Here is a 27,363-nt window from a genome sequence, read left to right on the forward strand (position 1 = left end):
CCGATCAGCATATCAGGAGTCATTGTCAAAGTCTTAGAGAAAGTAGTCAAGAGAAAAATACAGGAATGGATTGATGAAAATGAGATACTGTACAGGGGACAGCATGGCTTTGTGTAGGGTAGATCATGCCTTAGTAACTTGCTCAAGTTTTATAACAAGGTGACGGCTGAACTGGATAAGGGTAATGGGTTTACAGTGAATACTGTTGGACCTGGCAGAGGCGTTTGACAGGATACCACATGGAATTCTAATCCATAAACTACAACATATGGGAATGGATATAGGATTGGTGAGATGGATAGGTGGGTGGTTGAGGGAGAGATATCAAAGAGTAGTTTATTCAGGAGTAAAATCCAAAAGAAGCCTGTGACTAGTGATGTGCCTCAGCGTTCTGCTCTTGGACCACTGCTGTTTAATCTCTTGATTAATGATATAGGGAAGGATCTAAGTGGAACAGTTCATTTGTTCGCTGATGATGCAAAGTTGGGTGTGGCGATAGTGAATGCAGAAGATGTCAAAATCTTGCAGGATGACTTGGATAGATTGGAGTTCTGGGCTAAGTAGAATGGATGTCAATTTAATGTGACAAAATGTAAGGTTATACATTTTGGGGTGAAAAGATTAGCAGCAATATACCACATTGGGGGAACTGTACTCCAGGAGATTAATGAGGCCAGGGACTTGGGAGTGTTGGTGGATAGGCAGATGAAGTGTAGGGGGCACATTGCAAAAGTAGCTAAATCAGCTCATCAACTCACTTGGTTGTTGAAAAATACCTTGAAGAGCAGAGACAAACAAGTTATTGTACCTCTGAGGCCTTGATAAGACCTCATCTTGACTACTGTGCCCAGATTTGGTCGCCACGGTTCCTTCTTGATGGGGAGGAGGTGGAGAGGATCCAGAGGCAAGTGACTAAGATGATAGCAGATCTATGGAATGAACCATATGAGAACAGGTTGAAGATTTGTGGGTTGCATGAACTAGTTGATATGTGGAAAAGGGGAGATATGATTGAGACATTCAAATTGCTAAAGGGATTCTATAGGATTAATTCAGAGGATATTTTTGAGATCAGGCCTGGTGGTCGGAGAACTAGGGGACACCTATGGAAGCTGGGCAAGAGTGTGGTTAGCAGGGGTGTTAGAGCTGGGTTCTTTACTTTTAGAGTGGTAAATGAGTAAAACAAGCTGCCAGAGTCTGTTGTGGGTGCTATGATGGTGAGCGAGTTCAAGGTACGGTATGATAGATACTGTGAGAATGTTGTATAGTTGTGTGGACATGATGTTTAGGGCCTCCGTTGATGAGTCTAAGGACTCCCTGGATTCGCCCGAAATAATAATATATGGTATGATGGTCAGCATTAAAAAGACAAAGACAATGAAAATAGGTAGAATTGTTGAAAATGTCAACTGTGTTGTAAACTGGGAACCTGTGGAACAAGTAAAACATTTCAGCTACTTAGGCGCAATTTTTAGTGAAGATGGTAAATTAAATATTGAAATAGACAACGGAATCAACAAAGCTAGTATGGTAGGACGTCAATTGAATAAATTCATATGGAATAAGAGAGAAATTAGTCTGAACACTAAATTAGTGTATACAAGACAGTGTTCAAACCAGTTTTATTTTATGGATCTGAGAGCTGGGTCAGAAGCAAAGCACTTGACCAAAGACTAGAGACCGCAGAAATGAGAGTCCTGAGAAAGATTAGAGGCGTGAACAGATGGCATCAATGGCAATATCATATTAAAAACAAGGATATTAGGAAAGAACTTGACATTGTCAGCATCCAGGTATGCGTTTGTAGAACTAATCTCAGGTGGTATGGTCACTTAAATAGAATGGGCGAGGAAAGATTAGCAAATCAAGTGTTCTCTGCTTGGTTGGCAGGAAAACGACCCAGAGGAGGACCAAGATATAGGTGGATTGATACAGTACAAAGTGCCTTAGACGATAGAAATATAAGATCTGATAATGTTGGAATCTTGACAAATAACAGACTGATTTGGAGGAAAATTGTAGATAGGAAGTTAGTAATGATGTAAATTTTTCATGTAGTACTATCATAACCTGTACACCCCTTGATGGTACATGTCAGGAATTTGATGATGATTATGATGTATCTGTATGCAGTTAATGAAGATGAGGTAAAGAGTGTAGTAATGAGATAAAAAAAAAGGAAAAAAAGGGGATGTGACCATATAAATGTCGAAAAAATTAATATTATCATTGAATATAAGTTAAAGTTAAGTTAAAGTTCTTTACATGTATTATTAATAAATCTTTTGTACATGGAAAATTTATAGAACACTTAAAGATTTGTTTCAGTTATTCCGCTGTTTAAAGGAGGTAACAGAAATGAAATCAAAATTTACAGACCAATATCTGTATTATCCAATCTCAAAGGTTATTTAAATCTTAATAAAAAAAAAACAAATAACCTAAATACCATATCCTTTTATGCATCTAATCGATACAGGTATAGATTCGGATGCAATACCAAAAAAGCTATATTGGAGTTCCATAAAACAGTTTATAGTTGAATAAATAAAGGAATGCACACAGCAGCAGTTTTTCTGATATATCTAAGGCATTCGCCTGTGTTCATTATGACCTACTACTACTAAAAATCTCCAGTACAGCATTAGAGGGGTTACTAATGATGGGTTCTGATCCTATCTGAATAATAGAAACAATATACCAGCTATGGCACATTTAACAGCACAACGAAAATAATAAAATACGGAGTCCCGCAAGGTTTGGTGCTAGGATCCATCCTATTTTTGTTAATGATCTGTGTAAATACAAATTTGTTGGCAAAATGATATCGTTCACTGACGATACTCATTAGTATACACCAAAATGACCCCTGAGGATCTAGAAAATCGGATTAATTATGATATGTTAAATCTAAATAAGTGGTTTAGCAGTAATGTTCTTAAAATTAATACTGATAAAACGAGATATATGTAAATGGAAGTTTTTTCACTTGGCAATGCTACCAATTATATATTTGGTTTAATCCTTTATCCAAGTGTAAGCAAACAAAGTTTGCACCGAAGTATTTTTTCAGGACTGGGGCAACTCATGGTGAAGGTGGTGTATAAGTTCTGATCCCTTGCCTTAGTATCCCATAATGCAAAGCTCATCTCCTTGCAGACGTGTATTGCTATGCATTAAGGGAAGGGGTCACTACTAATTTAATTTTCTAGTAACGAGTATGGCTGCTACTACCTTAAACCCATACCTCTAATCTATGGTGAACATGGTTTGGTTTATCACGATGCAGACAAAGTTAACTCTTTTCCGACAGCCTGGAGATTCATGCAGTGTAGTCCAAACTACATTCACACTGATCTAAACTTCATCAGTACACTCCTAGGTACATTCTATGCTAAAATGTACCCACTATGAAAGTCCCATCCAATGGATATCCCCTGCTATGGTACACAAAATTATCACCAAACTTAAGAATAGGAAAGCACCAGGCCCAGATGGGGATTTCTAACAAAATCATCAAATGGATACCACATAAAGTTGTAATGCTCATTGTTGCTTTTAATAGTGCAATATTAAGATATACCACTTCTCACCATGATAGAAAAAACTGATATAATCTTTTATTATTATTATTACGTGACACCTCCAAGGAATCCAAATACTCATCAAGGGAGAGCCCCACTCTATAACTCTCTGTCTCTACCATCTACTGCACACCACTACCATTAGCATTTCCACAGACAATCACAAACATCCATGCCCACGGTGGGATTCAAACCCGCAGCCTTTTGGCTGGAGAGCGGATACGATAACCACTCAGTCAACCAGGCCCTCCCCAGAACTGTCGAACAATCAGCCTACTCTCCTGCTTAGGAAAAATAACCAAGAGGGTAATACCAATAAGACTGCAGACATCAGCATAGGGTATAAATGGAAGCAGCACACAAGGGTGATCTTCCTGAATGTTGCCCCAGCATTTGACAAAATATGGCACAATTCTCTTCTTTTCAAACTTCTAGAGGCCAAATTTTCCTATGACTGATCAAACTTGTGAAATTGTACCTCAGCAATTGCAAACTCTGAGTGAAGCTACAGGAAATCAGATCATCTGAACATGAAATTACATCACATGTCCCTCAGGGCTCCTTATTATCACCTTTGCTTTCGGCCATATATGTGGCTGACATTCCACACACAGTTGTCACAACATTGATCCTACATTCAGACAATATTGCAATAATGATACTTCTTCCAAGCTAGATTAACAACTGAAAAACTGCAAAATACAATCTTGGAACTGAAATAGTGGTTCAATAAGTGGTTAAGTAAATGAATTGATTCTCGTAGACAAGCTTATACGTTGGTTATGCATTACTAAATCACTTAAGGAATTGACAACGTAGATAAGAATATAAATTAAATTACACTCTAATAAATATTTCCGATATTTCGGTAATGTCACGTTCCCATCTTCAAAAGGAACTTACAAAAAAGGGCACGTGCACGTAGGCACTACAACACAGTAACTGAGAATGAAGTGATGAAGCTATTGTTCTATTAAAAGTCCTGATGATACCCCCTAGCGGGCTATATAGGTGTTCTTGGCCGTTGGGCTGAAGGTCTGCTGATGTAAGCCTTCCAAATTTGGAGAGGAGTGTATCAGAGCCATGTGGCCAAATAGCAAACACATCATCAACATAGCGAAGCCATATGGTTGGTTTTTTGGTGGAAGAGGATGAGGCTTTTTCTTCGAAAGTCTCCATAAAGAAATTGGCCAAGGGTGGGGAGAGTGGTGAACCCATGGCATCCCTTATCTGCTCCACTAAAGACCAACCACTTTCCCTAGACCTACCTGGTGTATACCAGATCCCTTGCAGCTGTAAACTGTCTTACTTTGGCAAAACAAGCAGGACAGCGAATATCAGAATTTCGGAACACAAGGACTACATCCGGTTTCACAAGTACAGCCACTCTGGTCTTGCAGACCATGCTCTGGATACATGCCACAGAATATGGTGGAAGAAAGCTACAGTAATACACCATTGCAAATACAAATTCGAAAGACTATTCATGGAATCAGCCTCAGCCCTAAGAAACTCTCCAAATCTCAACAAATTTGGTTGTATGAGACTCCCCCAAATTCGGGAGGCTTACATCAGCAAACTTTCAGCCCAATGGCCAAGAACACCTACATAGCCCGCTTGGGGGCACTATCAGGACTTTTAATAGAACAATAGCTTCATCACTTCGTTCTCATTTACTGTGTTGTAGTGCCTACGTGCACATGCCTTTTTTGTAAGTTCCTTTTGAAGATGATAACGTGACGTTGCCGAAATATCGGAAATATTTATTAAAGTGTAATTTAATTTATATTCTTATCTATGTTGTCAATTCCTTAAGTGATTTAGTAAATGAATTGATGTCAGTGAAGAAAAGAGCAGTGCAGTGCTATTTACAAGAAGACCAGTATCCCCACAGGACAAAGTGGTCATGTTTGGCACCCCATTCCATGGCAACCACAAGCTATATACTTAGGGTACAACTAGATAAAGGCTTTTACTTCACAAACGCATGTTGATCCTGTCTACTCGGAAGCAAATAGGGCAATAGGACATCTATCCCCGTTAATCAACTAGCATAGTTGGCTAAGCACAGAGCTTTAAGTACCTCTATATGTGATGCTGATCAGGCCAGTTCTGACACATGGCTCACATAGCAGATTCAGATGTTTACCAGTAGTGTTCAGTACATCATGGTTCATAAGAAATATGCATCTTCACAAAGAAGATGGTATCTCTAAGATCGAAACTTTTTTAAGCAAAAAGGCTGCAAAATTCCTTGCAATTGCTGTCATCCACAGTAACCCATTAATCCACCAAGTGGTCGACTACAATGAGCATGATCCTTCAAATCCAAGTGCCCAAACACCATACTGAACAAGTAAGTTTTTTAAACTCGCTGTGAGAAGTCCAAAATGGGTGAGCCAAAGGCTCAGTAAAATACCTAATCTGCTGTGTTCTAATATGTAGTGGCAGAGTACAACAATAATAGTTTACAGCAAGTGAGCCTAATGCTCAATAATCATTCTTAATCCAACAATTCCTTGCAGAATCTGACAAAGGGATAAGGGACTGCAGATCTAAATCCATCATGTCAGAACAGTTAACCTTATTATTATCCTGGATCTGATTCCCACTGATGAGACCTCAATAAAGGCCAGAACTAGTCTTTATTGAGTAGTACTCCTTCTTATAATGTTTTTGCATTATAGGATGAATCAATTGGTGTGAATTCAACAGCCTCTATATATACAAATAGACTATTTGTGGAGATATTTGGTGCACAAGCTTTGTTTGTTACACTTGGTGAAGGATTAAAACAAGAATAGAATTTCTTGTCAAGTATAATAAACTTTACTCTTGGCATACTATCACGTCTTTTCCAAAGACATTATGATATTTTCTGTACTTACAAAACGTAAATACAGATCCTTATTATATTCTCACGGTATCTCAACTGTATGATATCAATATCATTCCTGAACAACTGTTTTATCTGAACTCGAGTTATTCTTCCACTATTTTCATAGATAGATTATTGTCGTATTTGTTGGCAGAAGTCTTAGCATGAAGCCAAGTTTCTCTGCATTTTCACATTATTATTTTTATTTATTTATTTATTTTCCCCCATAAGTGTGTAGTAAAGAGACCACTGATCATCTGGAATTCAACTTTTTGACCAGGCTTTCAAAATTGTGCAGTGTTATCTCTGTACGAGGGGGGGAGGTATGAAAAGTTCTGATAGACACCTAGAACAAAAATGTATTAAAACAACTGATATAACCACAAGAAAGAACATATCTTAAAACCCTTTTAATCTCCATGTTTCATCAAATGTAATAATTTGTTCTTTTTTCCTTTAGGATATATAAGAATACATGCAGAGGTTTTGAAGAAATTCAAGGACACAGAGGTGTGTGCTGGTGTCAGTTGTTGTTTCATGCTGCATGAAAAGTCCTCAACTGAGATTCACCAAACCTTGTGTAAGACTTTAGGGGACTGAGCCCCAGCATATTCAACAATTACCAGATGGGTGGCCAAGTTTAAAATTGGGCATCCTGAAACAACAGATGCCCCCAGGTCAGGAAGACCTTCCACAGTGATCACACCTGAAAACATCGATTCAGTGCATGCAATGATCCTTGATGATAGACGAATACCAGCCGAAAGCATTGCAAAGTCTCTGGGGATATTCATGGAACGAGTCAGGGTCATTATCCATTACTATCTGAACATTCAGAAGCTCTCAGCAAAGTGGGTTCCAAAATGTTTGAATACTGACCAAAAGAGAGAATGTGTCCGTGTTGTCAAGGGATTTTGATCATTTTGAGAAATCAAGTGCAAATTTTTTGACTTGTATTGTGACTCTTGCTGTGTGTAGAATCAAGAGAAGAAGTGGCTGCTAAACTTGGAAGATGGAGGAAAGTACTGGAAGAGAGAGCAGTATTAGACTGAGCAGAAGTAAGACAGAGTATATGTGTTGCAAAGTGGATGGCAGTCAGGAGACAGATCTGGAGCTGGAAGGAAATGTCATCAAGAAGGTTAGGGACTTTAGATACTTAGGTTCAACAGTGAAAGAGGATGGAGAGGCTGAGAAGGAAGTGGGATGCAGGATACAAGTGGGATGGAGAAACTGAAGAGAGATGGCTGGAGTGCTATGCGATAAGAAGGTGCCGATCAATCTAAAAGGCAAAATCTACAGGACAGTAGTGAGACCAGCTATGCCGTATGCTATGGAAACTGTGGCCCTGAGGAAAAATAACATCAACAGGATGGAGGTAATGGAGATGAGAATGCTTAGGTGGATTTGCGGTGTGACCAGTAAGGATCGTCTGAGAAATGCCTATGTGAGGGGAATGGTGAAAGTTACGAACTTAGGAGTGAAGATACAGGAGGTAAGGTTGAGATGGTTTGGTCATGTGATGAGGAGGGAGGACGCATATGTGGGAAGAAAGATCATGCAGATAGATGTGCAAGGGAGGAGGAGGATGCACAGGTGGCCAAAGAAGAGATGGAGGGAGCTGGTCGAGGAGGACTTGAGGATGAAGAACTTGGATGTGGTTACAGCCCAAGACAGGAGGATGTGGAGGAGACTCCACAAACAGCGACCCTACTTAAGTGGGACAAGCTGCAAAAGAAGAAGAAGATTGTGACTGTTGATGAAATATGACATGGCTTCATCACTATGATTCAGAGACCAAACTCAATGGAGTGTGGAAACAAAGCTTCTCCACTCCAAAGAAGTTCTAAACCCAAAAGTCAGCAGGGAAGGTTCTAGTCATTGTCTTTTAGGATATGGATAGTATAATCCTTACCAAGTATATCAAAAAGGTGAAACTTACAACAGCAGTTTATTCGATAGCTCTGAAGGAATTGAAGAAGGTACTGAAGGAAAAATGCTGCAGGAAACTGAGCAGAGGTGTGTTGCTTTTGCAGGACAACACACCTGCTCATGAAACCCAACAGACAATACACAACTTGGACTTTCAATGTCTGCCTCACCAGACCTGGGCCCCATCTGACTATTTCCTATTCCCAAATTTAAAATAACACTTGAAAGGAACAAAATTTACAGAATAATGAAGTCGTATCTACAGTTGAGGACTGGTTTGTGCAACATGGGAAAGACTTTTTTCTCAGAAGATTGAAAATGATGCAGCAGCATTGTAACAAGTGTATAACACTTTGTGGAGCATATGTAGAATAATGTGTAAGTTACATGGTTCTACCTCAATTCCCTCATGTTGATTATCACAACTTTTCAGCACACCTGCATAAAGCTTTTATACCTCCATATTTCAGCATTTCTGATCACGTATCATCTATTCCAACTGTCTTTCTACATTTCAGTTTTCTGATGATTTTTGCTACCTCAGGTGTTCATGTGTATACCTCATTGGTAAAATACCAAAGTATTGTGGTATATCCATCAAACTGTGCAGTCACTTTATTATAAAACATGAGCAAATTGCTAAAGCAAAATCTACCTCTAACAAAACAATGATGTCCTCTATAACATAGTTTTGTTACAGGTCCTCTATAAAGAATCAGCATCCTACATACATACCTTTGGATTCAGATCCTAATTATCCTCTCTGACACTTTGATGACCACTCCAGAATGATTTACTTTTCAACAGTGGTTACTTCGGTTCTAGCTCATCCTTTATATAAAAATTATCTTGTGATCCTTCCAGTCATTAGGAAGTATGCTCATGTTAAGAGACTATGTTGAATAACCTAAACAAAGGCTGATTCTTTTCGCAATTCTTCAGCACTTTTCTGCTCTCATCCCATGCATTCCTTCCATTGCTTTAATAATAGTATCTTTAATACCTCCAAATCAGTCATGTCTGTCTGTTGGCTTCCCCCCCCCCACTTTCCACATTTATTAAGATTATTCCTTCCTGGTAATTTTTCCTCTCTCCATATAGTAAAAAAATAACTTCTTGGATTATTAGACCCATATATTCACAAAAATACATATTCTCCTGCATTTTGGAAATTAGCCCGTGTTTATCCTATTCTGTAGAAGGGCAACAAATCTTTGCCCATCAAGTTACCTCTCACTTCAGCTACTTCCTAAAGCAATGGTGAAATCTATATTCGTTGCTCTTTTCATTTAAGTTGTAAATGCCTGTCTTTCTTCTAATATCTTGATATATTTTTTTGTGTATTTATTGTTCTACAGTGTTTAATAACATAATTATAGAAATATTATTAATTTTTACTACTACTCAAGAATGGTACCAAAACTCATCACAATAGGACAGTGTCTTAAGCACAAATTAAAGTGGTTACAACTGAGGGAAAACCTTTATCCCGATGGGCAGAAGTATTATTGCTGCAGTGATGATGATAATATATCTGAGGGTATTCTGACATTGGAAATATCCTGATTAAAAGAAATTATTAGAAAATCGACCCGACCAGAGAATTAGAAAAAGTGGAGACGATTTGCACTTGTTTCTGAGAGCGAAAATTAAAGATACAACAAATGTAATCAAAAAACAGAAAAGAAAAGTAAAAGAGATGGTAGGTCTTGTAGAAACTAATCATTTAAGTAGCGACAAATGTACTATGACAGAGGATATGAAAGGTCTGTTGAAAGAAGCAAGTAAAAAATGTGAGAGAGTAAAAATTGTAGGTTTGCTACCTAGATACGACAGTACTGAGTTAAGAAGAAGGGCAATTATAGCAAATTATTACATGCACAGGCTGTGTAGAATAAATGATTGCAAGTTTTGAGATGTGTGTTGAATGTATTTGATGGCAAAAAATACTTATATAAGAGGGATGGCCTGCACTTGAATTCATTTAGCATCAAGAGCCTGGAAAAATTACTTATTGGGATGAGACCTGATGCAGAGAATCAAGAAAACTAGATCAACAAAGGAGGAATGGGAAGAATGTGTGTGCAAGTTCAGCAATGGCATGCAAATGCGATAAAGATATGAATGGCTACGAACATAGTCATGCATCTAGTGAAGTGGTGGAAATATATGCTTTTGATTCAGACCTTTTGAGTATGTCTGGGGAGGGAAAAAAGAAAGTTCTACAACTAAATAAGGCTAAATAGATTGCATATCTAATTATAAGAATAGGCTCCATGGTAATTTGTTATGGCTGTACATAAATGCCAGGAGCATCAGAAACCAAGGAGTTGAGGTTCTTGCTTTGTTGAATACAATGTGACTTTAGACTGTTGGCATTAGTAAAACCTGGCTATCAGAATCTGATGTGGTAACTGGGATTGAGTATAATAGGTATACTGTTACACTTGAATGGGAGTACTACTAATGATATCAGATGAATTAAGTCCAGTTAGGGTAGAAATGCAAGAAAACAGTGTCCCATGTAGCAGTGAGTTTGAGGCTATCTGGTGTCAAGTGGTTAACAGAATCAAATATATGGTGGGGTGTTGCTACAGGCCTGGCGGCTCAGTTGCAGGGGATGAAGAGATGCATCACCAGTTTAGCCTTATGGAAACTAAATGAATGATAATGGGTGACTTTAATTTTCCAAACACTGATTGGGTAGAAGAGAAATCTCATGATAAGAAAGAAGAAGAATTTCTTGAATTGTTGCGAGGTAACTTTCTCAAGCATCATGTAAAAGAAAGGATCTCGGGGACAAAGAGTGTTAAATCTGTTCATAGTATTAAAAAGGGGTTTCTGTTAAGAATATGACTACTTTATGACCAGTTGGTGACAGTGATCATGCTGTACTTTCTTGGGCAGTATCTAATTATATTGATGGTCCCATTAGAACAGACTATATGTTGAACTACAAAGCTGGAAATTATGATCAACTTAGGAGAATACTATCTTTGGACCCATGGTATCAGTTATTGAATGGGAAAAATAGCAGCAATGCATGGGAATCTTTGAAAAAGTGCTTAAATAAGGTGGTATCTGAATGTATCCCTAGTCTTCGAAGAATAAATAGCTTGGGAGTGAAATGGATGTGCAGCCTTATTAAGCAAGAGATCCACAAGAAGAATATAACATGTAAAGAATATCATAAGAATAAGAGTGAGAGGAGTTATGAAATATATAAAGTGCAGGTCAGAAAAATAATGATCATTGTGCAGAAAGCTAAATCAGAGTATGAAATGCTATGCAGGTTAAAGGCAATCTAAAAGTATTTTATTGTTATGCCGCAAGCAAAAGAAAGAGTGAATGTGGAAGAATAACTTTACTGAATGCAGGTAGTACTCTACTGTTAGAAACTAATGAGATTGTTCAGTTAATGAGTGCTCACTTTGCTAAGATATATTAACCAGGTGTATGTAACATAGGGGGACAGTGCTACTGCCACATTGGGTGAAGAGTTAGAGGTGCAGGAAAATGAGGTTGAAGAGCTGTTGCATAACCTGGATGAGAATTTGTCAATAGGGACAGATGGAATATCAGCACAATACCCTTGTGCTAAAGGAATGTTCAACTGAATTGGCTAGGCCTTTCACATGTTTGTATAACTTGAGTCTCAGCTCAGGAATGGAAGGAATGTATGGTTCCATTTTTTTAAATGTGGTGCAAAAACTGATGTGTCTAATTACTGACCTTTCAGTATCCTTCATGCTGTAGTGAAGATTTTAGGGAAGTTGGTAAGAACTTGCATACAGAATTGAATAGAGAAACGAGCTATACTCTGCAAGGAGCAGCATGGGTTTATTAAAGGAAGGTCATGTTTTAACAATTCGCTCATATTTTATAACAATGTTATAGCCGAGTTGGATAAAGGGAATGGATACACTATGATAATGTTGAATTTTGCTAAGGCATTTGATAGGATACCACATGAAAAGCTGTTGCACAAACTGGATAATATGGGTTTGAAATATAAACTCTCTTAACTCGTATCAGTGTACGGTTGGATGGCAGATATCAAAAAGTGGTGTACGGTGAGTGAGTGTGAATCTGCCAGATTTAAGGTGACCAGTGGTGTATCTCAGGGTTCAGTCTTTGGGCCATTGTTGTTCAATCTATACATTAATACCATTTGGAAGGGTCTCACAGGAGATGTGCGGTTGTTTGCCAATGGCAATCAAGAATACTACTGATATCAAGCACTTATTAAATGATTTGAACAGGCTGGAAATTTGGGAAAACAAAAATGGATGTCAGTTTAATGTTATGCACTTAGGCATGATGAGATTTTCAACAACATATTATATTATATTAGTGGGGTAATGCTACAAGAAAGTAATGAGACTTGGGATTTTGGCATAATGGTGGATAAGAATTTGAAGTTCAAAGGTCACATAGCAAAAGTTGCAAATACAACTCAGAGGATATTGCGTTTTTGAATCGATATCCTTCGTTATCCTTCATTTAAATGAAGGATAAGGAAGTAATTTTGCCTCTGCATTAAGCCTTGATAAGACTGCACCTGGATTATTGTGTATAAATTTGGTCTCCTAGGTCCCAAGAAAATAAAGCTATGGCAAGGGTGCAAAGAAGAGTTACAAATATTATATCTGGATTATGGTATTTAGATTATCAGGACAGATTGTATGTGGATTATAGACTCTGGTTAACGGAGAAAGAAGGGTACTTCTGAATAGGTGTTATAGGATATCGTCTGATGAAATATTTTGTTATATATGAAAGGTGGGGAGAGAACACAGGGGCATCCATGGAAGTTAAGTTTGTTTGCAGTCAAGAAAGGGATAAGAGCTAAGTTTTCTCTCACAGAACAGTGAGTGAGTGGAATGGTTTGCCTTTAGGGGTAGTGAGTGCATCTGGTGTGAATGAATTTAAGAAAAGATGAGACAGCTGGTTTGTGTGATTTATAGCTTCTCTTGATGCTATCTTGATATTATCTGAGGCTCTCTGGAGGTCTCAGATAATAATAATAATAATAATAATAATAATATAATCTCATTTCTGCTGCCTGTATTGTTGATCTTTCCTTTTAACAGTGCATATTTCTGAATCATATGTTAGTGAAAGGCTATTACTTCATAAATTTTAAGTTGGGTTTCTCAGCTCATTTTTTTTATTCATTGTCTTTTTAATTCTTCCACAGATTTTCCAAATTTTTTTCCCCATCTGTATCTTTGTCTTTTAGATATGCAATCCAAATAATTAGCTGTCTCATGTTGTATTATAAACAATGTATAACCATTCTTATTCTACAAAAAAAAAAAAAAAAAACCTACTCCCCAACAATATGGGATTATAAAAACTCTATATAATAAGACAAAATTAATCAATTCTGATAATGGTGCCCTAACTACTGAACTTGACCATATTCTGAACACTTTTTTTAACCAATGGCTACAACCCCCCCCACATAATATTAACCTCTATATCTCAATCCCTCCCCACTCCTCCCCATTCAGAACAGAGATTACACAAAATCTATTACCATTCCTTGTATCCAGGACACATTCAAAACATTAACAAAAATCCTAAAGAAATACAACCTTACAACCACTTTCAGACCACTTAAAAAAACTAGCATCTGTTATCATCTCCACCAAAGACCAGCCACATTCTCTTGACCTACCAGGTACCTTGTAGTTGCAAACCATTCTACTATGGCCAAACAGGCAGGACAGCCAACATCAAAATTTCTGAACACGTGTACTACATCTGTTTCCACCATTACAACCACTCTGGACTTGTTGACCATACTTTGGACACTCACCACAAGATATGCTGGAAGAAAGACATTCTATTGCACCACAGCAAATATAGATACAAAAGACTTTTCATGGAATCTGTCTTGGCCCAGAAAAACTTTCCAAACCTCAACAAATTTGAGTGCATGAAACTGCTCCAAATTCGGGAAGCACTCATCCTCAGGTACTTCAGCCCAACAACAATAACACCCATTTTAGCCCCACTAGTTGTTGCCTTTCTTCAGCCTCATTTACGCAGTGTTAGTGTCTGCATGCACGTATCATTGTGGTCAGAATTAAAGTTATCATAATTAACATGAGTATACATTGTAATTTCCTGCAAAATAATTAGTAATGTATAGCCAACGTATAAGCTTTTTCCACCAGAATTACCTGTAATATTATTTTTATTACTATTTTTCATCTCAGATATGATATGTGTGTGTATATATATATATATATATATATATATATATATATATATATAAGGATTTTATATATGAGACATGTTTTTAATATTGTAATTTTTAGGTCAACAATGAAGCAGCTATTTTGGGTAATGAATATGGTACGCTGCGTTATGTGGAATTTCTTCGTGGATTGGGATCACTGGTAAAACTGCAAGATGTAAATGTGAAATGTACTTATGTAGGTGGGTTGGATTTGCAGGGAGAGGATGGCAAGTTTGCTCTTATATGGCAAGATGATGTTATGCAAGGTATATATATATATGTATATTTATTAACTTGATAAAGAACTTCAGGTTAAATATTGTATTTCTCATGTTCTAAATCTCTAGATTGTAAATTATAATTGACAAGAAATTGTATTCTTGTTTTAATCCTGTACTCAAGTGTAAACAAAGTTTGTGTGTGAAGTATCTTCACAACTAGGCTACTTGTACATAGAGGCTGTTGATTTCATATTAATTGCCTTAGCATCCCATAGTGCAAAGCACATTCCTTTAAGATGTGTGTCTGTTACTATGTTAAGCAAAGGCATTACCAAAACCAGTTTTGACCTTTATCGAAGTCTTCTCAGTGACAGGTAGAAAAGAAATGTGCCTTGCATTATGGGATACTAAGGCAATTCACATTAAATCAACAACCTCTATATCACATATGGGCAATCCGTGGGCTGGATCCGGCCCTCTACTTCTTTTGATCCGGCCCTAATCTATTTCAGCAAAGTTTGTCTGATTCATGGTGGGAGAAAACATGGTGTGTTCTACTAACTCACATTAAGCTGACGTCCTATGACTTGCGCAAAACACACTATGTTTTCTCCAACCAAGGTCTCTTTCTCACTTTGACTAGCGGTGTGTGTGAACATGTTACAACGTGTCAGTTCGGTATTTGCGTTGATGTTGTGCTTTGTTCAGTGCCTGCATTGATGTTATGTTCTGTTCAGTGCCTGCAGTGAAGAAGACAGCTTTGTTTGACATTTCTGAATATCGCTTATAAATTTGGGACAATGTCAGGGGTTATTGCAAAAAAAGAAAAGTAGATGCAGAGAATCGTCAATTTCAAGACAACTGGATGGAGGATTATTATTTTATTCTGAATAAAGGTTTGCCTGTATGTTTGCTGTGGAACGAATCCGTATCCGTCAACAAAGAATACAACTTAAAGAGACACTTTACTTCAAGACATGCAGATCACCCAAAAATTGATGGACAACTACAAAAAGATGAAATACAGAAGTTGAAGAAGAACTTGTATACCCAGCAGCAAATGTTCAACAAGCAAAGAATGCAGCACCACAGCATTGTCAAAGCCAGCTTTGTGGTAAGCGAAAAAATCGCTAAGCATTCTAAGTCATTTGGTGAAGGAGAATTTATCAAAGAATGTCTGCTGGATGTTGCAAGTATAATATGTCCTGAAAAGAAAAAAACTTCAAGAATATTCATTTGTTGAAACTTACTATTGTCCGACGGATAGAAATTATGGCTGATGATATCAAAAGAAGTTTAAAAGAGAAGATTGCTAGATTGGAAGCATTTTCAATTGCTTTGGATGACAGCACCGATGCCTCCGATACAGCACAACTAGCAATATTTATTCGAGGAGTTGATGCGGATTTCAAGATCACAGAAGAATTATTTGCGCTTTGGCTGTTAAAAGGAACAACTACCGGTGAAGATATATTTGAAACAGTCAACACAGTCTTCGAGAGATTTGGGCTTAAATGGAGTTCACTATCTGGCATATGCACTGATGGAGCCCCTGCAATGGTTGGTGCACAGAAGGAATTTATTGGAATAGTTCATGAAAGAGCAATAGAACTACAGATCCATCTGGAAAATTTAACAAATTTTCGCTGCATTATCCACCAACAAAATTTGTGTGCAAAATCGATTAAATTCACAAATGTTATGGAAGTTGTAGTAGCCAGTATTAACTTTAGTAAGTTGCATGCACTTAATCTGCACCAATTTAAGGAATATTTGACAGACCTATTTTCGGATTATGACGATGTGTCTTATTATTGTGAAGTGAGGTGGTTGAGTAAAGGTAAAATGTTAAATGATTTTATGGTGTGAGACAAGACATTGCAGATTTTATGGACATAAAAGGAAACACAATTAACCAAGTAAAAGATGATGAGTGGGTGTGTGATTTAGCATTCCTTGTAGATGTCACTGGATACCTAAACGAACTGAATCTTAAATTGCAAAAACAAGGATAATTGGTTCATGAACTGCATGGACATGTCAAAGCTTTTTGTAATAAACTAAGATTGTTGGAAAGTCAGATAAGAGCTAAAAATTGTTATCATTTTCCTACTCTAGCAACTCATAAAAATATCCCTTATAATTGTTATGGAGATGAACTGAAGGCACTAATAGAGCAATTTGATACAAAGTTTGCCGACTTCAAAAACGAAGACTCCACATTCACTATATTTGCTCATCCAATGGATGCTGATGTAAATAATGTGCCAGAAAACTTACAGATGGAACTTATTGAGCTTCAGGCAGATTTAGTGCTAAAATCACAATTTAACAACGTTGCTTTGACGGATTTTTATAAATTTTATTTGGTGGAAGAAAAATATACAAATTTACGTGCCTTTTCAAGAAAAATCATTTGTCTTTTCGGCAGCACATATGTGTGAACAGTTTTTTTCGAGGATGAAATACAATAAATCAAAAATTGGGACAAGAATAATGGACAAAAACCTCGAAAATTCTATGCGATTATCCGTAAGTAATATTAACGTCAATATTGATAGTCTTGTAGTTGAAGTACAAGGCCAATCTTCACATTAAATTGTTATGTCTTTCATTATATTATAAAATTTATGTAGAGCTTTATACCAAAGCATTATATTATGAATAAATGAAATATGAAGTTGCAACTTGTTTTAATTCATTTAATATTAATTTATTTTATTTAATAATTTGGTCCGGCCCTTGACTCGGAGACAGAATGATAATTTGGCCCCCGACCTAGGAAAGGTTGCCCATGCCTGCTCTATATACAAGTAGCCTACTTATGAAGAATATCTTGTCTATCATAATTTACTTGAAAACCTAGTGAAAATATCTTTCTACAACCATATCTGATCTAGAGTATTTTAAAAATATGGTGAGACACCATTTTACTAATTCATCATCATCATCAAATTCTTTATATTTACCATCAGGGAGTGTACAGGATATTATGATAGTAATAAATGAAAAGTTACATTATTACTAACTTCCTGATTTCTCTCTTATTCCATGTAAATTTATTCAGTTGTCTTTCTATTTTTTTAATTTGCCATCTTCACTAAAAATTTTGCCTAAATAGCTGAAATGTTTTACTTATTTTGTAAGTTCTCTATTCAGAAAGTTGATGTTTTTAATGTTTCGGCCCATTTTCATACTAAAATTACTACAAAGTCATTCTATTTAGCCAGCGGATCTTGCAGACTTTTATGGGATTTATTTAAAAGTATAAAATCATCTGCATAAATTAAACATCTCCGATTTTTGATATCATGTTTAATACCACTTTCCTTCATAATGTTATCCATATAGATGATGAAGAATAACAGTGGAGATAATGTGCACCCTTGTCTCACACCTGATTTAACATCAAAAATCTTCTTATGCCTCAAAGAATCTAACTGCTGATTTACAACTCAAATATAGATCAAGTGTTGCTTGATATAATGTGCCATTTGCACCATACATCTGATGTTTTTGAACAGCTTTTCTTTTGGCACTGCCTTTTCCAAATCTACAAAACTTAAATACAGATCCTTGTTATATTTCCATGATTTCTCAACTATTTGATCAGATTTTAAAGTGAAAATCTGATCCTGACAACTTCTATTTGGCCTGAATGCAGCTTGTTTTTCTCCAAGCTTCACTTTCACAAATTTGTTAGCTGTTTCCCAAGTATACTTGCATAATTCTTATTAGGAACACTTGGTAGGGAAATGCCTCTATAATTCTCACATTCAGTTTTATTTTCCTTTTTATAAATGAGTACTATGAGAGCTCTTCTAATCATCTGGATTTTAACCTTCTGACCAGGCCATCTGAATTATGCAATAGAATCACCATAAATATTTTTACCTTCACATTTGAGCATTTTTGGTCAAATATCATTTACTCCAGCTGCCTTTACATGTTTCAGGTTTTTAATAGCACTTTCTTCAAGTATTGATATGTATTCCGGGGTACATTCTTATTGAGTAGCAAGAATTGCTTCATTTAGCAATCTTTCAAAGTAATTACTCTAGACCTCTAGAATATCTTTACCATCTCTGACTCTAAACTTCTTCAAGAACCTCAAAGAAAAAGTTTATTTTGTCATCTTCCTGATATTTATTTTCTATGATCTTACCAAATTCTTCTCATGACTTTTGTTTAGCTAATTTTACACAATGCTTTGCTTTCTTACATTTTTTTTTTTCTCTGTGTTCTGTAAAAGCACAAGCTGGAATCTGTCAGGAACTTTTGATATGCTTTCTTCTTTTCTTCACTGCTTCCTTAACTTCCTGAATCCACCATGGAATTCTGATTTTTATTTTTCTATCTTTGCAGACAACCTCACTACATGCCTCTCTTCTCAATCTGCCACTGAAAATCTCCAAGTTTTAGATTTTGTTTTCAGTTTCTTTCCTTTTTTCTTTAATAATGTTTGTGTATTTCAGTCTCTAAATCACCTCTGAAAGCCGTTCAAATTTGATTCATTTTAAAACATTTTACATACTGTTCTTTTTTAATATTAGATTCAGTTTTATCCTGCTCAACAATAAATGGTGATAACTTGCAGTTTCAGAACATTTCTATACTCGTGTCCTGAACCAGTGAGAAAACATTGCTATCAACTATAACATAATCAGTGAGACTTTTCTTATTTCTTGAATCTTCTCTCCATGTGAATTTGTGCACATCTTTTTATTTTAACATGATATTAGTAATAACTGGTCCATATCCAGAACAGAAATTCAGGCAGTCCTTACTACTAGTATTAACTTTGCCCTTTTCTCCAAATTTTCCCAAAATATTTCTATATCTACTCTGCTGTTTAGATCTCTGACAAGGACTGTCTTTTCCTTTTTTGTTGTCAGCTGCCTTCTCTAATGCCTCAAAAAATTCCTCTGCTCCTTCTTTAGTAGAAACATCTATAGGACCATAGGCATAGATAAGTCTCATTGTCCATATTTACCCACATCACTCTACTTGATATTGCCTGTTATTCAAGAAGATTATTCTCATATTTAATGTTTAATATCCTAGCTACTTCTTTTCCCTGCTTGTTGTTGCCCGAATATAACATCTTGTATTTATTGCTTAGATCTCATCTGTTTTTGTCTTCTTTAAAGATAAAAACAGATGAGATCTTTTTTTTACCTCTGCTAATTCCATTTCTTTTTCCCTTGATGCTTCATATGTTGATGGTGCCAATCTTGCACTCTGCAGATGTTGACTACATTTTGGTACTATAAGTGATATATATTGATGGAAGTTTTTTCACTTTGCTATGCTACCAATTATATATTTGGTTTAATCCTTTATCCAAGTGTAAGCAAACAAAGTTTGCACCTGTATTTTACGGACTGGGGCAGCTCGTGGCAAAGGTGGTATAACTTCTCATCACTTGCCTTAGTATCCCATAATGCAAAGCACATCTCTTTGCAGACATGTATAATGCTATGCATTAAGGGAAGGTCACTACCCAGACTGGTTTCAACCTTTATTGAGGTCTCATCGTTTAAAGCCAGACCCATAGCCAAGTGAAAAAACTTTCATCTCTAATCCAGAGAATTTTAATAATAAGGTGTGGCACCTTTTGGCAACTGGGATATGGAAATATGGCCTCCCTATTACTTCCACCTTAGTATAACCACCTCTGGGTCTGGCTCCCACTGATGAGACCTCAATAAAGGTCTAAACCGGTCTGGGTAGTAACCCTTCCCTTAATGCATAGCATTATATATGTCTGCAAAGAGATGTGCTTTGCATTATGGGATACTAAGGCAGGTGATGAGAAGTTATACCATCTTTGCCATGAGTTGCCCCAGTTCTGAAAATACATCAGGCATAAACTTTGTTTGCTTACACTTGGATAAAGGATTAAACCAAATATATAATAAGTGATATATATGTATGACTCTTGCATTGATAGATCTGAGCATTTTCCTCGATCTAGCTCTCACTGAGGAATACTTAATAAAATTTCAAATCCCTCTGGGTTGTGACCTTCCTGTAATGCTTAATAAATATAAATTCTGAAAGAAAGTGTGCTTGGCATTACGGGATCATATGTCAGTTGATGTGGAGTCAGTGGTCTCTATAAAAGTAGCCTAGTCTTGAATTAGCCCCCCTCTTCTCACGCAAAACTTTTGCTTGCTTATATTTTTGTTTATTGTGTATTTGCTGTGTAGATTACATTAAGCAACCACTTATTGTTGTTTGATTGATTTTGTGCTGTTAAAATTCATTATTTTTATTCAGTATATTTATGGCACAAAACAACATGGAAGTCCCTCATGATGGGAGGGTTTTGAATCTAACTGCTGCATCTCCTTATAATAGCATTAATGACGGTAGTGCACTAACTTATTAAATTTGAGGAAATTTCTTTCTTTTGAATTTTAATTATAATTTATAGCACATTTATAGACACCACTCCTCAGCACTCTGCTAGAGGAAACTCCATCAATGGACCCGCTACCTGTTTGGGGAGGTGTTTAGGGCAGCACAAAGAAATGGTTCTGCAAAAGGATGGAAATGGCAACAACAACAGCACCAGACTATGGCTTTAGGCAACTGGAACATTTTCTCTCTGACAGGGAAGTAGTTGGAACTGGTCGAGGAAGCCAAGCGCTACCGGCTAGACTTAGTCGGGCTTTCTTCGACCAAGAGGAGAGGCTCTGGAATTGTTGACCTTGATAAGGGGTGGAAGCTCTACTACTCTGGTGTGAGTCTGACAATGTCTGCTCAGGCAGGTGTGGGGATACTCACAAGCCCCCAGCTGTCAGACTGTGTTGCTGAGTGGATCCCATTAGGGGGATGGGTATGTGTGTTAAGGCTTCAGATGAAAACCATGATTTGGCTGTGGTGAAAGCCTATGCACCTAATCTGGAGTCAGAATACTCTGCCTTCCTAGAGCAAGTGGATGCTGCTTTTGACAGGGTGGCAGACATGGGATCAGTCCTGCTAATGGGTGACTTCAATGCACATGTTGGAACAGATGACCAGACATGGAGGGGTGTGGTTGGGAGGAACGGTGCCCCTGACCTTAATGCGAATGGGTCGAAATTATTGGACTTCTGCTGTACTAACAGCTTGTCCATAATGAATACCTTCTTCCAGCACCGAGAAGTCCATAAGTATACCTGGTACAGGGAGACACTAGAACAAAGGTCTCTGATTGACTTCTTTATAGTCTCAACAGACCTATTTTCCTCAGTGTTGGACATTCGTGTGAGAAGAAGGGCAGAACTGTCAACTGACCACCACCTTGTTGTGTGCACTCTACGGCTTCAGAAACCAGATGCTACCATCAACGCTGGTAGGCCTAAGCAGCTATACCGCGTGAAATGGGAGGCATTGGAAAATGGGGCTGTGAGGAAGAATTTTGTAGATGACAGGTTTAAAGAGATTCCCAAGCATACTGCAGATGTTGAGAGGAGTGGAAGCTGTTCAGAACAGCTGTCACTGCCTCTGCACTCTCATGCTGTGACAGAAAGCAGCTTGGCATGGCAACGGGCAGTTAGAAAAGGACACCTTGGTGGAACCAAGAAGTCCAAAAAACTGTCTGGGCAAAAAAAGGAGTCCTGCTTAACATGGCTTAGGGTCAGGTCACCTGAGATGCGTTTGCAGTATGCTGAGGCACGAATAGCTGCTGCAAGAAGAGGCAGTAAAGACAGCAAAGCAGAAGGTTTGGGAATCCTTTGGAGAAAGATTAGACTCATCCTATGCAAATGCAAACAAAGTATTCTGGCAGACCATCTGCCACCTTCGAGGGAGGAAATCGTGCACAGCAAGGACAGTTAAGGCCTCTGATGGTGCATTTTTAACAACCAAGAAGGATATCCTCCACAGATGGAGGGAATACTTTGAGAGCCTTCTTAATGCGGGTGACCCAGGAGTGGTGGACATCCAAGAGGTGCAGATTGGAGAGGTCCATTTAGCAATAAAATCGCTAAAATCGGGCAAGGCTGCTGGCGATGATAAAATTTGGTGAAATGCTAAAAGCCTTAAATCAAGACGATGTTCTCTAACTGATGCAAGTGTGTCAGGCTGCTTAGATATCTGGGCGAGCACCAAAGCAATGGCAGACAGGCATAATAACACCAGTCTTCAAGAAGGGAGACCAGAAGGATTGCAGTAACTATACTATCGTGGCATCTCTCTGCTCAGCCTGCCTGAGAAAGTATGCTAGGTGCTTGGAAAGACGGTGCAGGAGCATAGTTGAGTCAAAGTTCCAGGAAGAACAATGTGGCTTTCGTCCTGGTAGAAGCACAACTGACCAAATCTTCACTTTAAGGCAAGTCTTTGAGAAATCTTGGGAATATGCCAAGAATATCTACACGTGTTTTGTGGACTTGGAGAAGGCATATGACCATGTTCCTCGGGATAAGCTTTGGCAAGTAGTACAGGAGTATGGAGTGGATGGCCAACTAATAGCTGCCATCAAGTCCCTGTATGAATGCCCAGACTTTTGTGTCAGGGTAAACAGCACAAAGTCTGAACCTTTCACAGTCTCCGTTGGCCTCCGCCAAGGGTTCTGTCACCCCTCCTTTTCATAATATTTATGGACTGGATTGATAGGCACAGCCGAGGCAGTGAGTGTGTCAGAATTGGAAGATGTAGCATTGGACGTCTGCTTTTTGCAGATGACCTACTTCTGCTTAGCTCTTCCACAGATGACCTCCAGTGGACCCTGGATAGGTTTGTAGCTGTTTGTGCAGATGCCGGAATGAAGATCAGTGTGGCCAAAACTGAAACATTTGTGGTCTCAAGACAACCATCTCAGTGCACTCCAAATGTAAGTGGAGTCCCAATGAGGCAGGTGGAGAAGTTTAAATACCTTGGGTCCATATTCACGAATGATGGAAAATGGGACGTAGAGCTAGATACTCGAATTGGCTTAGCAAGCTCAATATTGCGGGAGCTTGGCCGTTCGGTAGTATTGAAGTGGTAGTTAAGCCAGAAGGCAAAGCTGGCTGTCTTCAATACAGTCTATGTCCCCCATCCTCACCTATGGTCATGAGAATTGGGTAATGACCGAAAGAATGTGGACACGAATCCAAGCAGCTGAAATGAGATTCCTTCGAGGGGTTGCGGGGCTGACAAGACTCGACAGAGTCAGAAGCTCTGCAATTCGGGAAACCCTCAATAATCAACTGCTGCTTCTCCATGTTGAGAGATCACAGTTATGTTGGTACAGGCACCTGGTCACCTGCAATTCGGGAAACCCTCAATAATCAACTGCTGCTTCTCCATGTTGAGAGATCACAGTTATGTTGGTACAGGCACCTGGTCAGAATGCCACACAAGAGAGGCTCCCTCAGCAGGCCCTCTTTGCCAAGCCAGAGGGTGGGAGGCCACGTGGAAGGCCAAGGACTCGCTGGATAGATTATATCCAAAACCTTGGGTGGACACACCACCATCTACCACCTCTGCCACCACCTGAGCTTGGTAGCAGAGGATCGTGACCATTGGAAGTTCCTCTTGCAGCTGTTGCCCCCACAACCCAATTAGGAAAGGTGGGCCTTGAAGATGTATGTATTTATAGCACATTGTTATATATAGTTTGTAACTCCATCCCATCAAAAAATAAGCTCCATAATCTCTAGTTTTAGGAAACAAGTACATATTAAATTTGCACAATAAATCATAGGTTTTCATGTGTGTGTGACCTACAAAGTTTGCTTGTGAACATGCACAAACTTTGTTTATATTTGGTCAGAGGATTAAACCAAGAATATAATTTCTTGGCATCTTTAATTTATAGTTTAACTAAGTGAAAAAACTGTCAACTAATAATTCTTTAAATGGAAAACAAGCATATTTTCTTAGAAAAGGTGTAAAAGTGTAAACAGTCAGTTTACTGTCATTCTTTCTGCAAGTACCATTTTTGTCCTACAAATACTCAAGCGGTACTCTGCCTCTGATTAGGTATGGTGAATCATCTGGTGTGATTAATACAGCTGCAGAGATTATCTCTTTTAGTCACAAATCCTCCTGTTCGAAAATCTAATGCTATCACATTATAACTTTATGGAGATATGTTTGGTCCATCTCTTCCAGTCCATCAGTCAGAACATTTAGTGTGCTGCAAACCTTAAAACTGAAATGACATTGAAAGCAACAGCAGCTGCATTTCTCTCTTTGTATATATATTTAGTGAGGAGAATAAACTGTTCTGATGCATCTAGATTAATGTTTTCACTAATACTTCTCTCATTGAAAAGAAAGTCATACTGCACATCCAATGCCATACTTTACACATGTTCATACTTTTGTGTATTTCAAAAGTATTTAAAATGATAATTAATGCTTCATACTACGAACACTAGATAGCTTAAGGATTAAATCTCAATAACTATGAGGTGACTCTATGTAGCCTTCAAAACAATATGAAAAATTGACCAAGTTGGGATTTTGATCTAATGTATAGCCCTCATCTTCTCTCAATGCACTCAGCTTCAAGTTTTGCCAACCAAATTATACCTATCAGCTAGTGTTTGAATCACAAAACCCTTCAATCTATTCTGATAGGAAGCATTCCATACACCCGCAACAATCTTTGTCACTTGCCAATGGACCCTGTTCAGCTAAGAATTATTAGTTGAAAGTTTTTTCACTTGGTTAAACTATAAATTAAAATGTCAAGAAATTATATTCTTGGTTTAAGCCTAATTAAAGTCTTATAAAGGGGAACAATAACTTATCTATATCTGCTTGTGTGTTCTTCAACAACTACATAATTCAATGTGCTGTACTCTTGCAATATGTCCTCTGAACTTCAATCCCTTTTCCACAATCACCTGTGGACAAGGGATCAGGAAACTGATGAGGCCAATTCCATGGTCTCATCAGTTTCCTGCAGTTCATTTCCATCAGTATAGTGCAGAGCTTGTGATCTCTTCCCAGAGTGCATCACCTTACATTTAGTCACATTAAACTGGCAGCACTTACTTTTGCCCATACTGCTAGTCTATTTAAGTCATCCTTCAGGATCTCTACTTCATTTTTATTTACTGTTGCTCTTCCTTTTAAATTAAAAGAACAACTGAATATTTCCTATCAAATCATTTTTCTATATTACTGATGTGCATTTAAACAACAGAGGATCAACACCTACAGTACACCACTCTCACAATATACTACAGCACAGTTTTCTCTCATAATTAGCTTTGGCCTTCCTTACATTACATGTCATGACTAAATGGTCACTTTCCCCAAGTGGAGGTATCATAGCTAGAATGGTTACTGTTAAGTTCTCTGATTCTATGACCAGATCCAGAACTCTCGAATTTCGTGTCCCCTCCATTACATGCTGCCTCAGGTAATTATCTCTCAGCAGCTGTATAAATTCTATATCCTTCCTTTCCTGTCACCATTCCTCCTCCTCAATCTTATGTCCCATATTTGAAATCCATTATAATAATTACTTGACACCTGCACTCGTCATACTAATTTACCAATGCATTTTATCTATGTGTATATTTTCCCTTATATCTCCTGGATTATAGAAGCAACCGATTATATATTTTGTCCTGTTGGATTATCTCCCACCAGATGATAGGCTCAAATGAGCTGCCCTCTACATTTTTGTCCTCATTGATGTACCTCTGCTCCTTTTTTTTTGGCTTCAATTTTTCTACCACCATTTGCACAACCCTTCTTTCCCATCCTGTTCCTTCTTTTCTCTCTGAAGATACCTTTGCATTCTATTCCTCTATATCGTCCTCGGTCAACCAAGTCTCACTAATGCCTATAACATTTGGCCAATTTGAACTATCCAATGCCAAAAACTCTTCACTCTTATTCTCAGTACTTCTGTCAGTGGTATACATTAACTGTATATATAAACATAAATCAGCATCAAGTGATCACTCTCCTGCTTACTAATGTCTAGGTTGCCTGGACTTGCACTGACTTGCATCTCTTCTAAAAGTTCTAATTTCCCCTTGACTGTGTACCTGTGAATTCTCACTAAACAATACTTTATCAAAAATCCTGATCCTAAAATTATTCAAATGCAAGCCAGCCACCTTATATAAATCCTTCCTTCCATCAAACTCACTCCACACTGTTCCTTCTTCACAATCTGCACACTGACTCATTTGCCATCACAGCTCTCCATCTCAGCTCTATAGAATATAGCAGATAAATATCAGGAAGATGGCAAAATTTTCTGGAGGCTATTATAAAGCTTAGAAATAAAGTAAATAATACTGTAATAGGAATAAGAGATGATAAATGTGACATGAAAACTGTAGATAAAGATATCCTAGATCAGGGTTTCCCAAATTGTGTTCCACATCGTTCCGTGAAAAATTATCAAAATTAATATGAGCCTGGAATAGTTTTAAATGCTGCAACAAATTCAAACATTTTGAAAATCAGGCAATCTTCATTTTGCGTGTGGATTGTGCTATTAAGGCCAGTGCGATCTGGCCTTGACTCAGCCACCCGCGGTTGTCAACACCTCAGAGT

The 27,363-nt window shown here is 37.7% G+C and overlaps 1 protein-coding gene across 4 annotated transcripts in view; it reads left to right on the top strand.

Moving 5' to 3' along the window:
• Positions 1–27,363, top strand: part of gig (TSC complex subunit tuberin) — a 943,661-nt gene that overhangs the window by 850,582 nt on the left and 65,716 nt on the right. For all 4 annotated transcript variants that reach the window (XM_090415521.1, XM_090415523.1, XM_090415524.1 and 1 more), the window contains one exon: positions 14,721–14,907. In XM_090415521.1, coding sequence (XP_090271647.1) covers positions 14,721–14,907 — 187 coding nt within the window. The remainder of the gene's footprint in view (positions 1–14,720; positions 14,908–27,363) is intronic.

This window comes from Typopeltis vanoorti, chromosome 3 (genome assembly GCF_054136105.1).
Source record: "Typopeltis vanoorti isolate ZY-2024b chromosome 3, IOZ_Tvanoo_1.0, whole genome shotgun sequence".
Classification (NCBI taxonomy): domain Eukaryota; kingdom Metazoa; phylum Arthropoda; class Arachnida; order Uropygi; family Thelyphonidae; genus Typopeltis; species Typopeltis vanoorti.